The sequence below is a fragment of the Argopecten irradians genome, chromosome 7 (assembly GCF_041381155.1).
Source record: "Argopecten irradians isolate NY chromosome 7, Ai_NY, whole genome shotgun sequence".
Classification (NCBI taxonomy): Eukaryota; Metazoa; Mollusca; class Bivalvia; order Pectinida; family Pectinidae; genus Argopecten; species Argopecten irradians.
In genome coordinates this window covers 15,992,289-16,011,404 of record NC_091140.1, presented here as the reverse complement: position 1 = coordinate 16,011,404, position 19,116 = coordinate 15,992,289, and the positions used below count along the sequence as shown (strand labels likewise).

The following is a 19,116-nucleotide window of genomic DNA, read 5'->3' as shown; positions in this document are numbered from 1 at the left end:
TTTTATCTAGACATATAAAACGTCTAAAATGGTCTTAGTTGCACTCTGGTGGGTCCATGATTATATAATCTGTAACTAATTCTCAGATTCCTGTGCGTGGACCTAGTTTTGATCTATCAAGGTCTGTAGAAAACGAACTCCGTGTATATAACATAAAGAGATTTAACTGGGCCGTATTTGAAAACTACGAAATCCATCATCCGCCCCAGGAGTCTTTGCCTTGTCCACCCGCCCTAACTACAGATGCTGGGTTCTGTGTGTTGTCATCTTCGGTTAATACGGATTCAAATTCAAATTCTTTCACTTTTGGCTTTACAACCAATCAGTTTTGTACAGATACATGCATTATACATACATATATTCTCACATAATCTAGTCAAAAGCGAACTACAAAGGTAGATAATCTAATAAGATTACCATGATGTGCCTTAATACAGCTGGCTAACTTGATTGAGTTATAAAGTTTACACCTGCTAGATATTATCAGACCATGTATCATTTCAATGTCAAGCTAAATGATAAAGAGTGATATGAAGTTAAAAGCCAATTGTTTCGTTTTCCTGACTCAAAATAAACATGGAGAGTTGATGACGTTATAACAGTTGCGGAAAAATCCGGAGTACTGGACCATCTACATCGCAATGTGGCGGGAACATCCGGAGTACTAGACCATCTACATCGCAATGTGGCGTGAACATCCGGAGTACTGGACCATCTACATCGCAATGTGGCGGGAACATCCGGAGTACTGGACCATCTACATCGCAATGTGGCGGGAACATCCGGAGTACTGGACCATTTACATCGCAATGTGGCGGGAACATCCGGAGTACTGGACCATCTACATCGCAATGTGGCGGGAACATCCGGAGTACTGGACCATCTGTACCGCTAAGTGGCGGGAAAATCCGAAGTTCTGGGCCATCTACAGCGCTTAGTAACAGGAAAATCTGGCGTACTTGGTCATCTATATCGCCAAGTGGAGAGAAAATCCGGAATATTGGGCCAACTACACCGCCTCGTGGCGGGAAAATTCGAAGTTCTGGGCCATCTTCACCACCTAGTGGCGGGAAAATCTGTAGAACTGGGCCATCTACAACGCCTCGTGGCGGGAAAATCCGAAGTTCTGGGCCATCTTCACCACCTAGTGGCGGGAAAATCTGTAGAACTGGGCCATCCACACCGCTATGTGGCGAGGAAATCTGGAGTTCTGGGTCATATATATCGCCAACTTTTACCGTCTTAAAGTCAGCAGTCTTCAAACCCGGAATCACATGTAATAATATAGCACTATAGAAAGGACAAGAGAACCACTATATAAGAAGACACAGCACTAATATACCGCAGACTCCCAAAACACACACCTCACACTTTTTACAGTGATCCGAGAATCATTACTTGCCTGTTACAGTTTATTTAAGCATACTTTTTGATAACTTTTGGGTTTATGAAGTCATAGATAAAAAACCGAAGGACATTATTTATAGACGCTGATACGATGCAGGATGATTTTTAAATGTTCCATAGTCACGATACAAAGTACCAGTAGTATATGTAGACTGTGATAATTTCCTGTGACGTTTGATTGATTTACGGTATACATTTTATCTACATGTGATGTTGACAATGTACCATCCATTCAAATAAACATATACACATCAGTAGATAATAAAATACATAAAGATTAGATAATACTAGTTATATATCATTTCTCGGTGAAAGCTAACCCGTCAAAATTTTGATAGGGTGATATGCAGTTACTTGTCATTTGTGTCTTTTCCTGACTCGACATAAGAATGGCGGCCCAGACTCCAGTACCGGGATGTACCGAACACCGAGGTCTGGGGTTTGTCTATGTCTGTAAGACGTGTAACAATGATCTTATCTGTATGGACTGTGTTGTTGGTCGCCATAATAAAAACACGACCTTGTCAAGTTGACCGAATTTGTATCGGAACAGACACGACAAATACAACAATATGAGTACAAACTTTCGAAAAGTGACATTCCAAAGGTAGAGAGTGACATCAAAGAAAATGAAGAAAATTTCAAAGAAAGCAGCAAAGAGTTTAGGCAGATAATTAACGATATCAAACATCATGGAGAAGAGATGAAAAAGGAAATCGACCTTCTCACTGACAGGTTAGTAAAACTCTGCAGAAATTTGGAGAAGATGAATGAAGAAATCAAAGAGAAGAATAATCAAAGTACTGAAAGTACTGCTGCGCGGTAAAACTTCTGGATGATAGGAGTTGATTCGAGTGTTAAAGATTGATAAGTCAATGGTTATATTATCAGTATAACTGCAAATTGGAAAACGATCCAAAGGAAACAGGACTCAAACTAAGGCTGAAAAACTAATACAAATAATTGTTTTTTTTATTTGGTCGTAATAATTTATCACATTGATTTATTTTCTCACATTTTGTACAGGTCAAGTTATTCTAAATACACATAATGCATTTCAGTGCAGATCCTTCAATCAAAGAGGAAGTATTTATGTTGTCAAGTTTATATAAAGAAAAGTTTCAGCATTATGGTGACTTGTAATGTCAAATTAAATTGATTTTTTTTTGTTAAAAACTAAACAGGCATTCTTCAGATATCAAGAAAAAACTTACTGGTTATATTATATAAAATCTCATATAATGTTTAAGCAATACCATACACGTATTTGACCTTTAATGACTAATATGAATGACATCAAGGATTTCCTGTTTAACAAAAATGTATCTAGCAAGTTTAAGAACACCATACTATCTATAACTACAAAAATTAATGGTTGTCAGACCGTGTAACATATATAACTAACGTATATTGTCATAAAGGATGACTTTCATGCTTCATAACTTCACTAATACTACTTTGGCAACATATCAGGGAGAAAGAGGGGAAAGAGAGGGAAAGAGAGAAAAAAAATCTCTGTCAGCTATCAGCTGTTTACCGGTATATGCTTTATCAAGTTTCAAGTACATCAATGTATATATATTAACTATAAAACTAAATAACCTGAGTTAACTAAACGACATGTAAATGGCAGGAAAGATGTTTTTTGTCAAAACATGTTAATATTTTTTTCTCTATGTCTATCAAGTTTGTAGTACATTACAACATATATTCTAACAAACGGTAACGGCACGAGTTACCTAAATGACAGATATTGTCATCAGTGTCCTTTTCTAACTACAATTTGTAAATATCTTCTTATTAAACATTATGGAAAGTTGTTCAGCAAAATTTGGAGCAAGGATAGGTCCAACATTCGGATCGCAAATTCACTCAGAAATTTTACTTTGACATGATAATTTACTTTGAAATTTGACTATTGGTTCCAAAAACTGTTTTCATAAGGCTTGAACATGATAATTTACTTTGAAATATGAATATTGGTAGAAAAAACAGTTCTTATAAGGCTTGGTTCAAGAAAAACATAATTGTAGTATATGATTTAATGAAGGATAGTGACACGCTTACTTTTTTACTGTTTTGATGAATTGATACAAATCTATCAGATTAGTACTAATTTTGTGGAATATCACGGTTTTATTATCTGCTATCAGAGAATACCTGAATTCGACTGACTCTGAAATATGTCAAATTTGTTTCCTACTTACAATAAATATTTCATATTGATCTGTACAATGTAATGAAAAAATAACATACTCCTACCGGGAGGAGAAGATGGGAAGACTTAATTAGTTCAGTCGAATCATTTGAAATGGGTTGATATTTCTAAAATTTCCTTTACAGTAACGAAAATTATAAGCTTCAGTGGTTTCAATATATATTATAGCAGATTCTCTCAGCAATTTTACTTTGACATGATAATCTACTCTGAAAAAAAAACATTGTGTTACAAATTATATTAGTACATTTGCCTAGTACAGAATAGTACGTACATGTATTACAATTTCATTTATATTTTAAACACCTCCGAATTTTTTCATTTAATTTGCATAAACAACCAAACGATAAGATTTCGTTATAAAATGACACTTAACCTTGTGAGTGTGTATATCCAGAGTTAGATGTAGATTTTAGTATTGAGGAAATAGCTGAAGTAATTAAGGCTCTGCCTAAGGGCATTTTTAGCTGCTGGCATCGATATGGTTCTTAACGAATACTTCATTGAATATAAAAATATGTTTTTACCAGTTTTGTTAAAATTATTTAATACCATGTTACAAATTGGTTATTTTCCAGAGTCATGGGCCCAAGGTGTCATAATTCCTCTGCATAAAAAGGGGGATATTAATAATGTTAACAATTATAGAGGTATAACGTTAATTAGTCATTTAGCTAAATTATTTACGTCCTTGTTAAATAAGCGCTGATAAATTTGCAAATTACTATATTTGATCAATTAGTTTTGTCGGCCATTAGAATCTTAATCATATCATATTTTAATGCATGCGTATCTAATCAAAACCAATAATTTACAAATATTTTTTAAAGTTTGATGAATTATGGACATATAATGACTATACCATTTATTTCTAGAGCATAGACATATTTTTTTTCATTAAATAAAGTTAATGGTGTGTGCTTATTTAAATCTTAAACTGAATTTCACTGAAGTAATTGTTGACAATCTAAATGAAAATACTTTTTCTAGACATTACTTTCTATATTATGTTTTAATTATAATTCAAATACATATCGTTAGTTTAATCAGAGATTTAGATAGTAATTAAATTATCTATGTCTCTGGTTTAATTATCACATAGTATCACCTGAGGTAAATGAGAATCTATGTGTTTTAAAATTGGTATTGATCTGTGTAAATTATTATTAATATTTACGGAAATCGATTTTAATTATCCCGCCATGTGCAATGATTGGTCAAATAATAACTTACGATCACAATCGGTAAAGTGTTTGAAAGACTACTGTGCAATAGTCAAGTGTACTTTTAACTAATGCAAAACACCGATTGTTTACCGCAACAAAATAGATGACACATCTATTGAAATAAGATGATTGACGTACGGTACTTCATAAATATCTGAAATAAGATCAATATATCTCATACATTAAAGAATTTTAATTCCATTGGCGTTACACGTATGAGAAAGAACTGCCTAAATCGTTCGATCTCCACCAGGGCTATCGAAAGAACGTTGCATTACTTGTGGTTTCGATCACGTCAACTGCCAGCCTCCAGCGTCACAAGTATGCAAATGATGGCGATTAACACTCTCCTAGTACAGGTAGATAATCTGATAATTAGGTCGACGGAAACAAAAGACTGACTGATGTACCTGCGGGTAGTTGGTCACGGGTTGCTGCGTGCGGGAAGGTGAGGCACTGCGAGGTGTGAAGTCACATGTGCCTGTGGTCATAATCAAAGGGTCAATTAGTGTTAATTTAGTGGTCGTTGGGACTATGAAAATTGGTCGTAAAACGGAATAGCGGTGTGATTGTATTTCTGAAGAGAAAAAAAATCGGAACTGAAAATAAGTGGCCGTAATAGTGGGATGTTCGTAATTTAGTGTATATGCTATACAGTACATGTCTATGTTTGGAATAAACTTTTGGAAAATAAAAATAAAATAAAACAAAAATAAATATAAAGACAAAATAAAAGAATGTTTTCAAGCATGGTGAATTAACAACAAATAAAAATATGAAATAAAAAAAAAAATAAAAAGCAAACTGCCGACGACAACGGTTGAACCCCGGACGTCAGCATAGAAAGCTCAGGACTTACCACGACACCACTTGTATATGTTGATTGCCAGGTGAATATTATTAACTTAATAATGAAATGCAGTTCACTAAATTTTCTTATTTTCTTCGCAATCCACTTAAATTGATATTGATGCTGCTGAATAAGTTTACAGAATGATTCTAAACTAGTTTATATTGTATCTGGGTGCAAATTACAACTACATATACCACAAATGTGTGGTTATTCAGTTCATTCTTCACGACACCAGCCGGGGGGGGGGGGGGTGTAAAAAGCTAGTTCCGGAATTGCGATCCCAATACTGGTAAAACCAAGTTTTACCGTAAAAATGTACTAACAAAATATCTGACTGAGGAGTTAAGACCACAACTGGACAAGTGTCAGCGAGTACGGACTTTCGGTACAAACAATGATGCCAAAGGGTTAGCCAAAGAAATCCGGAATACTGGACCAACTACACCGCCACTCGTAACTACCTTAAAGTCCGCAGTCTTCAAACCCGGAACCATTTCCAGTGCCACCCTTGACCAGATGTTGGGTACGGTATTAATTGACGGAAAGAACACGCCGTTCTGTCCTGTTCCACCGCGAAGAGTTATATCGAGTTTCAAACCAACATTTAATTACAGTGTGTGCCGTACATGTACATGTCGTTCAGGTGACGAGGCATGGTTATCGTACTGGGATAAAGAACAGATATACAGAATAGATCAGAAGGGAAACATAAAGGAGAAGATCGAGTGTAAGGTCAAGGTCCAATCATTGGCCGTATCACCGACTACAGGGGGTGTGGGTTCTGTGTGAAGGAAGACAAAAGTATCCGAGAGATTGATGGTAACATACTGACACATTTTAAGGTAGGATCGATCCCACGGTCTTTATGTATCATGCATGAAGACATGGTGGTGGTGGGGATGGAGTGGAGTGGAATCTCCATGTACACCTCAAAAGGACGGAGGGTGCACGTGACTGGTCATGTCTGCAGACAGGAGGCAGTAGTACCCCATCACATGGCGTACAGTACCACTACAGGAGATGTAGTTGTTGTTGATTCTGACAATGTATCGTTTAATAGGTACATGACGGGTTAAGGAACCAAGAAAACAACCCCGGGTCATCGTGATGGATAAACATCTGAAACTGAAGTTCCAATGTCGATACATTGATACCATGGAATCACAAACAGGTGATAGTCAACAGTTCAGGTTCTACCCCCAGGATGTTTGTTTTAACGGAGCTGGTGATGTTCTTGTAACGGAATGGGTGACAAAGTCAGTGATGCTTATTGACGGTAACCATGGTCACTTCCTGAGGACCATTTACATTACTGATGGAGGTAAACCGTTGTACATCAGCCAACAGTTTGACGCCATTCTTTGGATCGGACATAACAATGATACTAGAACAATGGAAATCATCAAATACAAGAAATAAGTCATGGTTGTTGACCCCGTCTGATCAACGTGTTTCATTGAAAAAAGTCGGGTACAACACCGTCTACATTCATACGTAACTTGACAATATATTATAACACTATTTGATCACAGGTGTGCGAAAGTGATTAAAGTATATCTGGGTTATAATTCCTAGTTACAATGTCAAAGTCAACATTTACTTTAAACTATAACCGAGATTGGACGATTTACCATATGCTTTGTCTTTGCCGGTGATATTTCGTGTTAATTAGGACCAAATTTCCTAAATTTATCAATTAGTGTATAAAAGTCACCGCAATGCATAATGTAAACATTCATTATACATGCCCGTCGTGAGGACGAGCCTGTTGTACCAAATACATGAAAACAAATGTTCTCACTTAAGAACATTTCCAGCTGGTCTTAAGGATCGACTGACCCTAAAAGTTACTGGTCCTGACTGAAGTTTACTGGTCCTTACAAAGTTACAGTTCATCAATATATAGTTTTACTAACAAAAATATCCACATATCTGTTTTTGTATCGTGCGTTCATACCAAAGTTGACTGAAAACCATATATTACGAAAATCAAAGGACCAGTTACATGACAAAAATTGTCTGCGTTATGGGCAGACGAAAAGGCGTTAATTTCGAACGCTGATGAAACTACAAAGCAGATATTTGTTTTGATTGAAATTGTCCTTGTATTATATATTAACGACGGACTTATACAGAAATATTACTTCTGACACCACAAGACATTATTTGGACCTAGGCGGGGATAATCCATTATGGACAGTTATCGTGAATGTGGAACAATATAAACATTCATCGTTGACAGAGAGGACTAAAGTTGACAGTTATCGTGAGTGTGGAACAATATTAACATTCAACGTGGAGAGAGAGGACTAAAGTTGACAGTTATCGTGAGTGTGGGACAATATAAATATTCATCGTGGACAGAGAGGACTAAAGTTGACAGTTATCGTGAGTGTGGAACAATATTAACATTCAACGTGGACAGAGAGGACTAAAGTTGACAGTTATCGTGAGTGTGGAACAATATTAACATTCAACGTGGACAGAGAGGACTAAAGTTGACAGTTATCGTGAGTGTGGGACAATATAAACATTCATCGTGGACAGAGAGGACTAAAGTTGACAGTTATCGTGAGTGTGGAACAATATAAACATTCAACGTGGACAGAGAGGACTAAAGTTGACAGTTATCGTGAGTGTGGAACAATATAAACATTCATTATGGACAGAGAGGACTAAAGTTGACAGTTATCGTGAGTGTGGAACAATATAAACATTCATCGTGGACAGAGAGGACTAAAGTTGACAGTTATCGTGAATGTGGAACAATATAAACATTCATCGTTGACAGAGAGGACTAAAGTTGACAGTTATCGTGAGTGTGGAACAATATAAACATTCATTATGGACAGAGAGGACTAAAGTTGACAGTTATCGTGAGTGTGGAACAATATAAACATTCATCGTGGACAGAGAGGACTAAAGTTGACAGTTATCGTGAATGTGGAACAATATAAACATTCATCGTTGACAGAGAGGACTAAAGTTGACAGTTATCGTGAGTGTGGAACAATATAAACATTCAACGTGGACAGAGAGGACTAAAGTTGACAGTTATCGTGAATGTGGAACAATATAAACATTCATCGTTGACAGAGAGGACTAAAGTTGACAGTTATCGTGAATGTGGAACAATATAAACATTCATCGTTGACAGAGAGGACTAAAGTTGACAGTTATCGCGAATATGGAACAATATAAACATTCATCGTTGACAGAGAGGACTAAAGTTGACAGTTATCGTGAGTGTGGAACAATATAAACATTCAACGTGGACAGAGAGGACTAAAGTTGACAGTTATCGTGAGTGTGGAACAATATAAACATTCATTATGGACAGAGAGGACTAAAGTTGACAGTTATCGTGAGTGTGGAACAATATAAACATTCATCGTGGACAGAGAGGACTAAAGTTGACAGTTATCGTGAATGTGGAACAATATAAACATTCATCGTTGGCAGAGAGGACTAAAGTTGACAGTTATCGTGAGTGTGGAACAATATAAACATTCATTATGGACAGAGAGGACTAAAGTTGACAGTTATCGTGAGTGTGGAACAATATAAACATTCATCGTGGACAGAGAGGACTAAAGTTGACAGTTATCGTGAATGTGGAACAATATAAACATTCATCGTTGACAGAGAGGACTAAAGTTGACAGTTATCGTGAGTGTGGAACAATATAAACATTCATCGTGGACAGAGAGGACTAAAGTTGACAGTTATCGTGAATGTGGAACAATATAAACATTCATCGTTGACAGAGAGGACTAAAGTTGACAGTTATCGTGAATGTGGAACAATATAAACATTCATCGTTGACAGAGAGGACTAAAGTTGACAGTTATCGCGAATATGGAACAATATAAACATTCATCGTTGACAGAGAGGACTAAAGTTGACAGTTATCGTGAGTGTGGAACAATATAAACATTCAACGTGGACAGAGAGGACTAAAGTTGACAGTTACCGTGAATATGGAACAATATAAACATTCATCGTTGACAGAGAGGACTAAAGTTGACAGTTATCGTGAGTGTGGAACAATATAAACATTCAACGTGGACAGAGAGGACTAAAGTTGACAGTTATCGTGAGTTTGGAACAATATAAACATTCATTATGGACAGAGAAACATACTTGCAGATGTACATGTATGTTTAGATTGAAACATACTTGCAGATGAACATGTATGTTTAGATTGAAACAAACTTGCAGATGAACATGTATGTTTAGATTGAAACATACTTACAGATGTACATGTATGTTTAGATTGAAACATACTTACAGATATACATGTATGTTTCAATATATATAAACCATGAAAGCTCTTCTTGATACGTCACTATGAAAATTACGGCACATATAACTTTATAAGTTATAACTTTTCAGTTATAACTGAAGTTATAAGTGTAATATTTTACCAATAAAACATTGTTGGATTGTTCATTATATGCGATATGTCGATAACCCTCAACGCTTTCATACCATTTGCATATTGGATATAGTTCATCTTAGTCCGCTAAACCTGCCTATATTATTAGGCTTTTTTTATTTTTTTTTTTTTTGCCTAATATATAGTCAGCTCGCGGTACCTCTTAAAAATGTGAAATCGTAGGCCAGATTTGGCCTACGCTACGTCAGCGGCATATTTCTAATATATCGTCCATGCAATGCCGGGAAAACGTACACATACCTTTATATTAGGATCTTATGTACTCCTTTGCCCCCATGTTACATCCCATTTATGAAATTAAACGACTGTGTACAATGAAATACTTCCGAGACCCTTCTATTTCACACATTTGTAATGGCCGCCGTATACACATTTAGTAGAGCAAACGGCAGCCAATCAACTTCGCTTCCGGTTTTATTTTTAAAAAAAACCACGTGTAGTTGAAAGATAAACAAAATGCTAGCCAGTTAGAGTTTTTAAAGTAAAATCATGGTCAACATACACGACATGTTGTCAAATATTCAAATTGAACACGACTATTGCTGGTACCGCATCAATTTCGCGATATTCACGTTGCATATACATGTAGCATATACACGGTAGAATTTTGTTTATCTTTCAACTACACGTGGATATTTAAAAATAAAACCGGAAGCGAAGTTGATTGGCTGCCGTTGGCTCTACTAAATGTGTATACGGCGGCCATTACAAATGTGTGAAATAGAAGGGTCTCGGAAGTATTTCATTGTACACAGTAATTTAATTTCATAAATGGGATGTAACATGGGGGCAAAGGAGTACATAAGATCCTAATATAAAGGTATGTGTACGTTTTCCCGGCATTGCATGGACGATATATTAGAAATATGCCGCTGACGTAGCGTAGGCCAAATCTGGCCTACGATTTCACATTTTTAAGAGGTACCGCGAGCTGACTATATATTAGGCAAAAAAAAATAAATAAAAAAACCTAATAATATAGGCAGGTTTAGCGGACTAGGTTCATCTATACAAGGTCAAACAACGTTGAACCACAGGTGTTCGTTTCTAATATAAGTATAAGTATAATAGGGTCAAGGTCTATAACTCGGCCGGCCATATAACACTCAGTGGCGTAGGAAGATGAAACGTAATGGGGGGGCAACGGTCCTCAATATTTTGTAACAACACCCCCCCCCCCCCCCCCCCTCGCGCGCCCGCACCCACAGGAGATACTTGATAAACTTATTACACATAATCCTCGCACACATCTATATACAGTGGCGTCGCTAACAGGAAATTAATGAATACGCAAATTAGCATGCGAGTATGGGGGGTCCGAGGTATCCCCTGGAAAAATATTAGAATTTAGAATGACTGAGGTTAGCTTTACAATGTATTTTGATGATTTTTCGAGCGCCGAAGGCGGGAGATTTTGGTGTTTGGGGGATCCTGGGTCTCCCCGGGGAAAAAACATTATACGATTAAGAGTGGCAGAGATGAGTTTTACGATACATTTTGTTGAATTTGCGAGAGCTGAAGGAGCCAAATTTTGGTGTTTGGGGGGGGGGGGGGGGTCCGGGGGGTCTCTCCCGGGAAAAATTTTACGATTTTGAATGGCTGAGATGAGTTTTACGATGTACTTTGATGAATTTGCGAGCACCGAAGGCGTGAGATTTTGTTGTTTGGGAGGTCCCGGGTACTACCCCGGGAAAAAAATTTACGATTCAGAATGACTGAGATGAGATTTACGATGCATTTTTTGGAATTAGTGAGCGCCGTAGGCGCGAAATTTTGTTTGTTTTTTGGGGCGGGGGGTCTCCCCCCGTGAAAAATATTACGATTTTGTATTTTGATGAATTTTAAGAGTTCTTAACATGGTATTTTTTTTTATTTAAAGTTACCTGCTATGAAATGATAATTGTGAGTGTCGGCATATACCATTATGCAACCCAGCTCGATCTGAACATGCCGGATTCACACCATCGGCACTCATAATAATAATGAATTGATTGTCTTGCTAAGACATATAAACAAATTAATCTTTTAAGAAACATTTTTTGAAATAGTATAATCCCTTGATAGATATTTTAGTCTAGTTAATGTGTATTGAATTTTCATTATTAAAGGTTTGAACATTACTTTCTTGAACGTTTTAGGAAACGCGCCGCGCAGCGGAAAATTTTCTAAAATTAAGTACAAGAATGTGCAGGATGACCCTTTTTTGTTTCAAATGTCCATTTTTAGAACATTTCACTCGGCGAAAATGGGGGGGCAAAAAGACATGTTTGCCCCCCCGTACTGGGGAACGGGGGGGGGGGGGGGGCCCCCCCTGCCCCCCCGCTTCCTACGCCCCTGACACTACCCAATCTCCGAAAAAGTATGATTATTAACCAACCGTATAGGATATGACAATAGGAATACTCTCAATCGACAGCCAGATAATTTATCTTTAATTTGGTATATAATACAATATATAGCATGCCGTATAAATGTCACTAGGTATCCAGAAACATCGGAATCAGCCTGATTTCAACTGGTCGGACACAGTTGTGTCCTCCGATAAACACGCCAGGGCTCTAATGGGTAGCTCAAAATCCACTGCATGTCAACACTTCAGCGTCATAAGAATGAAAGTTTGGTAGAAAACAAACTTACCAGTTAGTAAATCCATGTATAAATCCCATCCATTTGCCTAACGTAGCCCTCTGAAATATCCGATTGAAAAATTTATGTCTCTAGCCGCCATGTAAGTATGTGTGCAGTAGATTTGTTTTGTCAGCGTTGATTGGCTCTCTAAAATTAATTGACCAATCAACGCCGAGAAAACAAATGTAATACACACATATCAACATGGCGTCTAGAGACACACATTTTTTCAATCGGAAATTTCAAAAGGCTGTATTGAGCAAATGGATGGTATATAGATAAACACTAACATACCGGTAAGTTTGTTTTTTACCAAACTTTAATTCCTATGAAGCTGAAATGTTGACATGCAGTGGTTTTTGAGCTACCCATTAGAGCCCTGGCGTGTTTATCAGAGGACACCACAGTGTCCGACCAGTTGAAATCTGGCTGTTTTCCGATGTTTCTGGATACCTAGTGACATCTATACGGCATGCTATATATTGTATCATATACCAAATTAAAGATAAATTATCTGGCTGTCGATTGAGAGTATTCCTATTGTCATATCCTATACGGTTGGTTAATAATCATACTTTTTCTGAAATTGGGTAGTGTTATATGGCCGGCCGAGTTATAGACCTTGACCCTATTATAGTTATACTTATATTAGAAACGAACACCTGTGGTTGAATCTAACCTATGGTGAAAGGTAAGTGAGCGCTATCATATGAAATAACCTGGGAAGTATGACCTTTCTCAACTTTGCTAGCCAAGGGATCGGACTAATACCCTTGGCTAGCGAAGTTGGACCTATCTATAGAACAAATATAAGTCAAATATCATTATATTATTTCTGTAAAATTTGTCCACTAAATAACTTATTATAAATAACTAAGAGACCCAGAAACCTGATATTAGGCCTAAGGCATGGCAGGAAAAAGAGCTATCAAGTTTGTTCAAATAAATGTTTGCTTGACCTTCATTTAAGGCCACATGGGTGATATAGGTTAAACTTTTTTTAAAAACAACTTAATATTTGCTTGTTTGTTTTGTTTGATTGATTAACGCCCTATTAACAGTCAAGTCATATATGCGATGTGTTGCGTGTATGTTTGCGAGGTGCGTGTTTTGGGAGACTGCGGTATATTCGTGTTGTGTCTTCCTCTATAGTGGAAGTGTTGAATTTTTTGTAGTGTTATATCACTGATGCATGCCGCCAAATACACCAAGCAACACACCCCACCTGTCACATTATACTGACAACGGGCGAACCAGTCGTCCCACTCCCGTTATGCTGAGCGCAAAGCAGGAGCAGAAACTACCACTTTTATAGACTTCGGTGTGTCTCGGCCAGGGGACAGAACCGAAAAAACCTACCTCACAGGGACGAGCGTTCAACAGAAGGCCAAAAGTGAGGCGATGTCAAGGGAGACGTTAGGATGTCAAGGGAGACCTTAGGAAGAACAAACAACTTAATGTCAATAAACAATAGGCCTAGAGACATATTTTTGGACCTGTAACATGCTGGTATCAAAGACAACGAAGTTTGTTGAAATGGATGACATTGACGTTATTTCAGGGACACAGGGGTCAAAAAGGATAAACTTGTTAATAACTAAGATACATAGAGACCTGATGTATGTTGGGCCTTCATCATTGCTAGGACAAAAGACTACCAAGTTTGTTTAAATGAATGACATTGGGTTATAACTCCAACAAATTTTCAGTTATCATTGTCCTAGGATGATTAGGTTTCATTGTATCATTTTGGATTGTAAGACAACGCTGTAGTAAACAGTAAAACCTGAGTATAATGACCATCTCATGGTGAAGGGTCAGACATTGCTATAGTAATAACAGTAAACTGTGTAATAAAAATAATAAAAGAAAAAATTAATTGGGGAATGAATAAATAATAGTAAAACCTGTGTAGATAAAAATGAGAAAAAATGAAAAAAAAAAATAATAAAATAAAAAATAAATAAAAATAAGTAAAAAAAACTAAAAGAAAATAATAAATATAAAATAAAATAAATAAAAAAAAAATTAAAATAAAAGGAAATTGGATTAATAAATGATAAAAGAATAAGAAAAACATGAAAAAAAAACAACTGAAATAAAATAAAAAACAGTTTAAAACAAAAAACAGAAAAATAAAAAATAAAAAAAAAAAATAAAATTAATAAAACAAAAACAAAAAAAAAAAAAATTAATAAACAAATAATATCACATCCAAACACCTTACTCCTCCTCTCACACCCACCCCCCCTACTCCCACCACCTCACCCCCCCACCCCACCACCACCCTACACCCCCCCCCCTACCCCCACCACCCAACCCACCCACACACCCCTCCCTCCCTCCCCCACGCACATCCCCCACCCCCTCGCCACTCCCCCCCACCCCCACCGCTCCCCCCCCTCTCCTAACCCCAACCCACCCCCCCTCCGCAGCCTCCCCCCCAAGTCCCACACCCCCCCACCCACCACCACCCACCCCCCCCCGACCCACGCACCCCCCCACCTCCCCACCCCACACCATCCCGCTCCCCCAACCTCCCACCCCGGACCCCCCGCCCCAGCCCCCCGCCCGCCCACAACCTTGCCCCTTCCCCTCCTATCTAGCACTACCACCCCATAGCATCCCCCCAAAAACCCCCCCACCCCCCCCCCTATCCCCCCTCCACCCCCCTATGACATTTTCACCCCCGCCCCCCCGCCCCCACCACCACTCCCCCCCCTTCGCCCCCCACCCTCCCCTTGCTATCCCCACCTACCCCCTCACCCAGATCACTCCTCACCCCGCCACCCGCACATGCCCGCAGCCGAATTTTATTCAAACCCATCAGTCCATCCCACCATCCATCCTCACCCCATCCCGCCCCCCCGCAACTGCCATCACACACAACCGACCTACCCATCCCGCACCACCCCCACCCCATAATTATTTTGATACTCCTCCCCCAGCCCATCAACCCACCCAAACCGAACCCCCCCACCATATGACCCCTCACCCCCATTCCAGTCCTCCCACCCCCCCCTAACCCCCCCCTCCTCCCCTTCCCCCCCACCTCCACCCCCCAACTCACACCCCCCGTCCCCCCCCCTCCCATCCTCCCTCCACACCACCACCCCTACTCCCCCCCATCCCCTTCCACCACAATACCCCACCCCCCCACCACCAGGCCCCAACCTCCTCACCCCCCTCCCCATCACCCCCACCCCCATCACACCCATGTTCCCCCCCCAACCATACACCACACCCCACAAGCACACCTCCCCACAGCCAACCTCCCATCCCCCCTCCCCACCCCCCCCCCCCGTACGCCCCCACCGGAATCCCCCACATCCCCAATATCTCGGCAAAGACCCCACCCTACCTTACACCACCCACGGCCCCCCCCCCCCCAACCCCACCCACACCCCTGCCATCCCCCCCCTCCCCCCACCAACCTACCTCCCCGCGCCCCCCCTCCACCACTGATCCCACCCACCGCACTACTCCCCAACATCCATTTGATGCGCCCCCACCAACCATATCCTCCCCGGACAACAAAATATCAACCCACCATCCCACCATCAACACCACCCCCCACTACCCCTCCCCCACCCCCCCCCACCCGCCCACACCACTCCCCCCGAGCCCATCCACCCCCTTCCCCACCCGACCCCAAGTCCCAACACCCCCCAAAAACCCCATCCCCCACCCCCCACCTCTCCCCATAACCCCCACCCCAACAACCACCACGCCCCCCCCCAACTGCCCCAACATTAAAAACCCCGACCCCCACCCCAACCAAAGCTATTCCACCCCACCCACCCCCCCACCCGCTAACCCCCCTCACCCCCGCCCCATCCTCCCCCCTCCCCACACCCCCCACACACCGACCCTGCACCCCGCCCCCAGCCGCGCGAGCAGCGCCTCCCCCCGCCCCATTGCCCACCTCCACCGCTCACACCGTCCTTCCATCCTCGCACCCCCCCCCCCCACCCACGCATCCCGATTTTCCCCCCATTCCCAAATTCCCCGCCGCCACCCACTCACCGCCACCCACTCTCTCCACCCCCCAACCCCCACACCCACCCCCAACTCCACCCCCAATAATCCCTCCCCCATCCCCCCCCCATACGCCCAAACCACCCGAACCCCCCACCCCCCCCCCCCAACACTCGGCCCCCCCATTTCCCGAACAGCCAGCGACTCATTTCTCCACCTCCCCATACCCCACCCCTTTCCCCATACACCCGCCATCCTACAGAAATTACGCCTCACCCAACCCTCCACCCCATAACCCCCCCCCACATACCACCCCCCAACCACCCACACCCATGCCCCCACCCCCCCCCCCTCAATACCCCCCACCCCAACCCCCCGCACTCACTCATCCACCCCCCAGCCTCACCCCCCGTCTCCCCCCGCCACCCCACCACCCAGTCCACCCTCATACCCGTTCCATCCTTAACCCAACCCCGTCGACCCATTACCCCCCCCCCCACCCTCCACCGCACCACCCCCCCCCCCACCCTCCATCCCCCCCCCTTCCCCCCAACCCCCCGCATCCACCCCCCCCCAACCAAGACAGACCTCACCCTCTATCCCCCCCGCACCCCTCCACCCATCCAGACCCACCCCACAGTCCTCCTAATCACCCCCTTCCTAACCCCCACCCACTCCACACCCACCCCCACCCCCCTCCCCATTCCACCCGATTCATCCCCACCCCACCCCCCCCCCGCCACCGTCTCCGCACCACACCAACCCCCCATCCACACAGATCCCCACCCCGCACCGCCCCACCGCCCCCAAGACCGCCCAGCTCCGCCGCCATACGCAATCTACCCCCACCCACATAGTCCTACCCCACCACTCCTCACCCCCCCCCCTCCTCCAGCCGCCAGCCCCCCTAACCACCAACCCCACCCCCCACCCCCCCCCCATCCGAACCACCCGACCCCATCCATTCCCCCCAACCCAGTCCCTCCACAGCCCCCCCCCTCCCCACCCCCCACTCCGCCCGCCCCCACCCATCTCCCCCCCTTACCACCCCCAACCCTTCCCCCACCTCCCCAAAACACCCCACCAACCCGCCCCCCTACCCCAATCCCCCCTACACATGATCAGCACTCCCCCCCCCTCCCCCCCTCCCAACCCCCCCTCTCCCCCCCCCCACGACCAATTCCACATAAAACACCTTTTAATAGCTCCCTCCACCCCCAACTCAAACCACCAACGCCCCCCCCCCAGCCACACTCCCCCAACAACCCCATGTAGTTTGTGTTTATTAACCCACCACCTATACCCCCCCCCCCCCTCCCCAGTTCCATACCAGCCCCTCCCTTACCCCCCCCCACCTCCCCCACCCGCTTCCCCCCTCACAACCCAGCCACCCCCCCCCGCCCCACCGCCCACTCCCCCCAGCCACCCTACCATCATTCCCCCCACCCCTACTTCTATCCGCTCCCCCCTTATTCCATTCACCCCCCCCCGACCACCCCATCACCCCGCACCACCCCCAACCCCCGACGATTACCCGCCACCACATCATCTCCCTATTGCCCCCTCCCAACCCTCCCCAGCAACCCCCCCCTATACCCCCGCAACCCATCCATCCCCCCAACACCCCTCTCCACACCCACACGCCGCACCCCCCCCCCCCCCCCCCCACCCCCACCCCCATCCACTACCCCCTCTCCCCCTCCCCCTAACCCACCACCAGCCCCCCCACAACTACCATTCCATCTCTCCCCAACCATCACCCAACCCCCTCCCAATCCGCCACACAAGTCCCCCTCCCCCCCATCCCCCCCCCCACCCCCCACCCCCACCCCCCCCCTTACCCCGCCCCCCCCCCACCACCACCCTCCACCCCTCGGCCCCCCCCCCCCCACCCATAAGCCCCCACCCCACCCCACCCCCCCCAATCCAGTCCATCCCGCCACCCGACCACCCCCAATTCCACCCCTGCAGCCCACGATCAACATTACCACTCACCCCCCCCCCCCACCATCTATCCCCTCCCCCTCACCCCCCCCAACCCCCTCACTCCCCACCGCCAGTCCACGCTACATCCCCACCCCCACCCATCCCCCCCCCCCACCCCCGATTTACCCCCACACCACCAACCCCCACCCCCCCCCCCCCCCCTCCCCCGCTCCCATCACCATTTCACCACCGCCAACCCCCTTACGTAGAACCCCCGGTTCCCGGTCCCCCCCTAGAATCCCCCACACTCCCCCCATCCCACCCAGCCACACATTCCCCCCACACCCCACCCCCACCCGGCCCATACCAAAAATCCTCCCTGCCAACCAAACCCACCACTGTATACGCCTTCTTCCACGTC

At 43.5% G+C, this 19,116-nt stretch overlaps 1 protein-coding gene and 1 pseudogene across 1 annotated transcript; one reads left to right on the top strand and one right to left on the bottom strand.

The window, feature by feature from the left end:
- Positions 1-1,772: 1,772 nt before the first annotated feature.
- On the top strand, positions 1,773-7,766 carry LOC138326827 (uncharacterized; annotated as a pseudogene).
- A 9,487-nt stretch (positions 7,767-17,253) lies between these two features.
- Positions 17,254-18,665, bottom strand: LOC138327044 (uncharacterized). Its single transcript, XM_069273035.1, has 2 exons — positions 18,505-18,665; positions 17,254-17,317 (listed from the first exon to the last, which is right to left on the bottom strand). Exons 1-2 carry the CDS (start codon positions 18,663-18,665, stop codon positions 17,254-17,256), a joined length of 225 nt encoding a protein of 74 aa, XP_069129136.1.
- Positions 18,666-19,116: the final 451 nt, after the last annotated feature.

Excerpts from the sequence above, each read along its gene's own strand:
- LOC138327044 (XM_069273035.1), bottom strand. The coding sequence starts at position 18,665 with ATGGGTGGGGGGGGGGGGGCCGAGGGGTGGAGGGTGGTGGTGGGGGGG. Across the intron at positions 17,318-18,504 it reads GGTTGGGGAGAGATGGAATG|GGGAAGGGGGGGGGATGGAG; the intron begins GTAGTTGTGGGG and ends CGGGGGGTTGGG.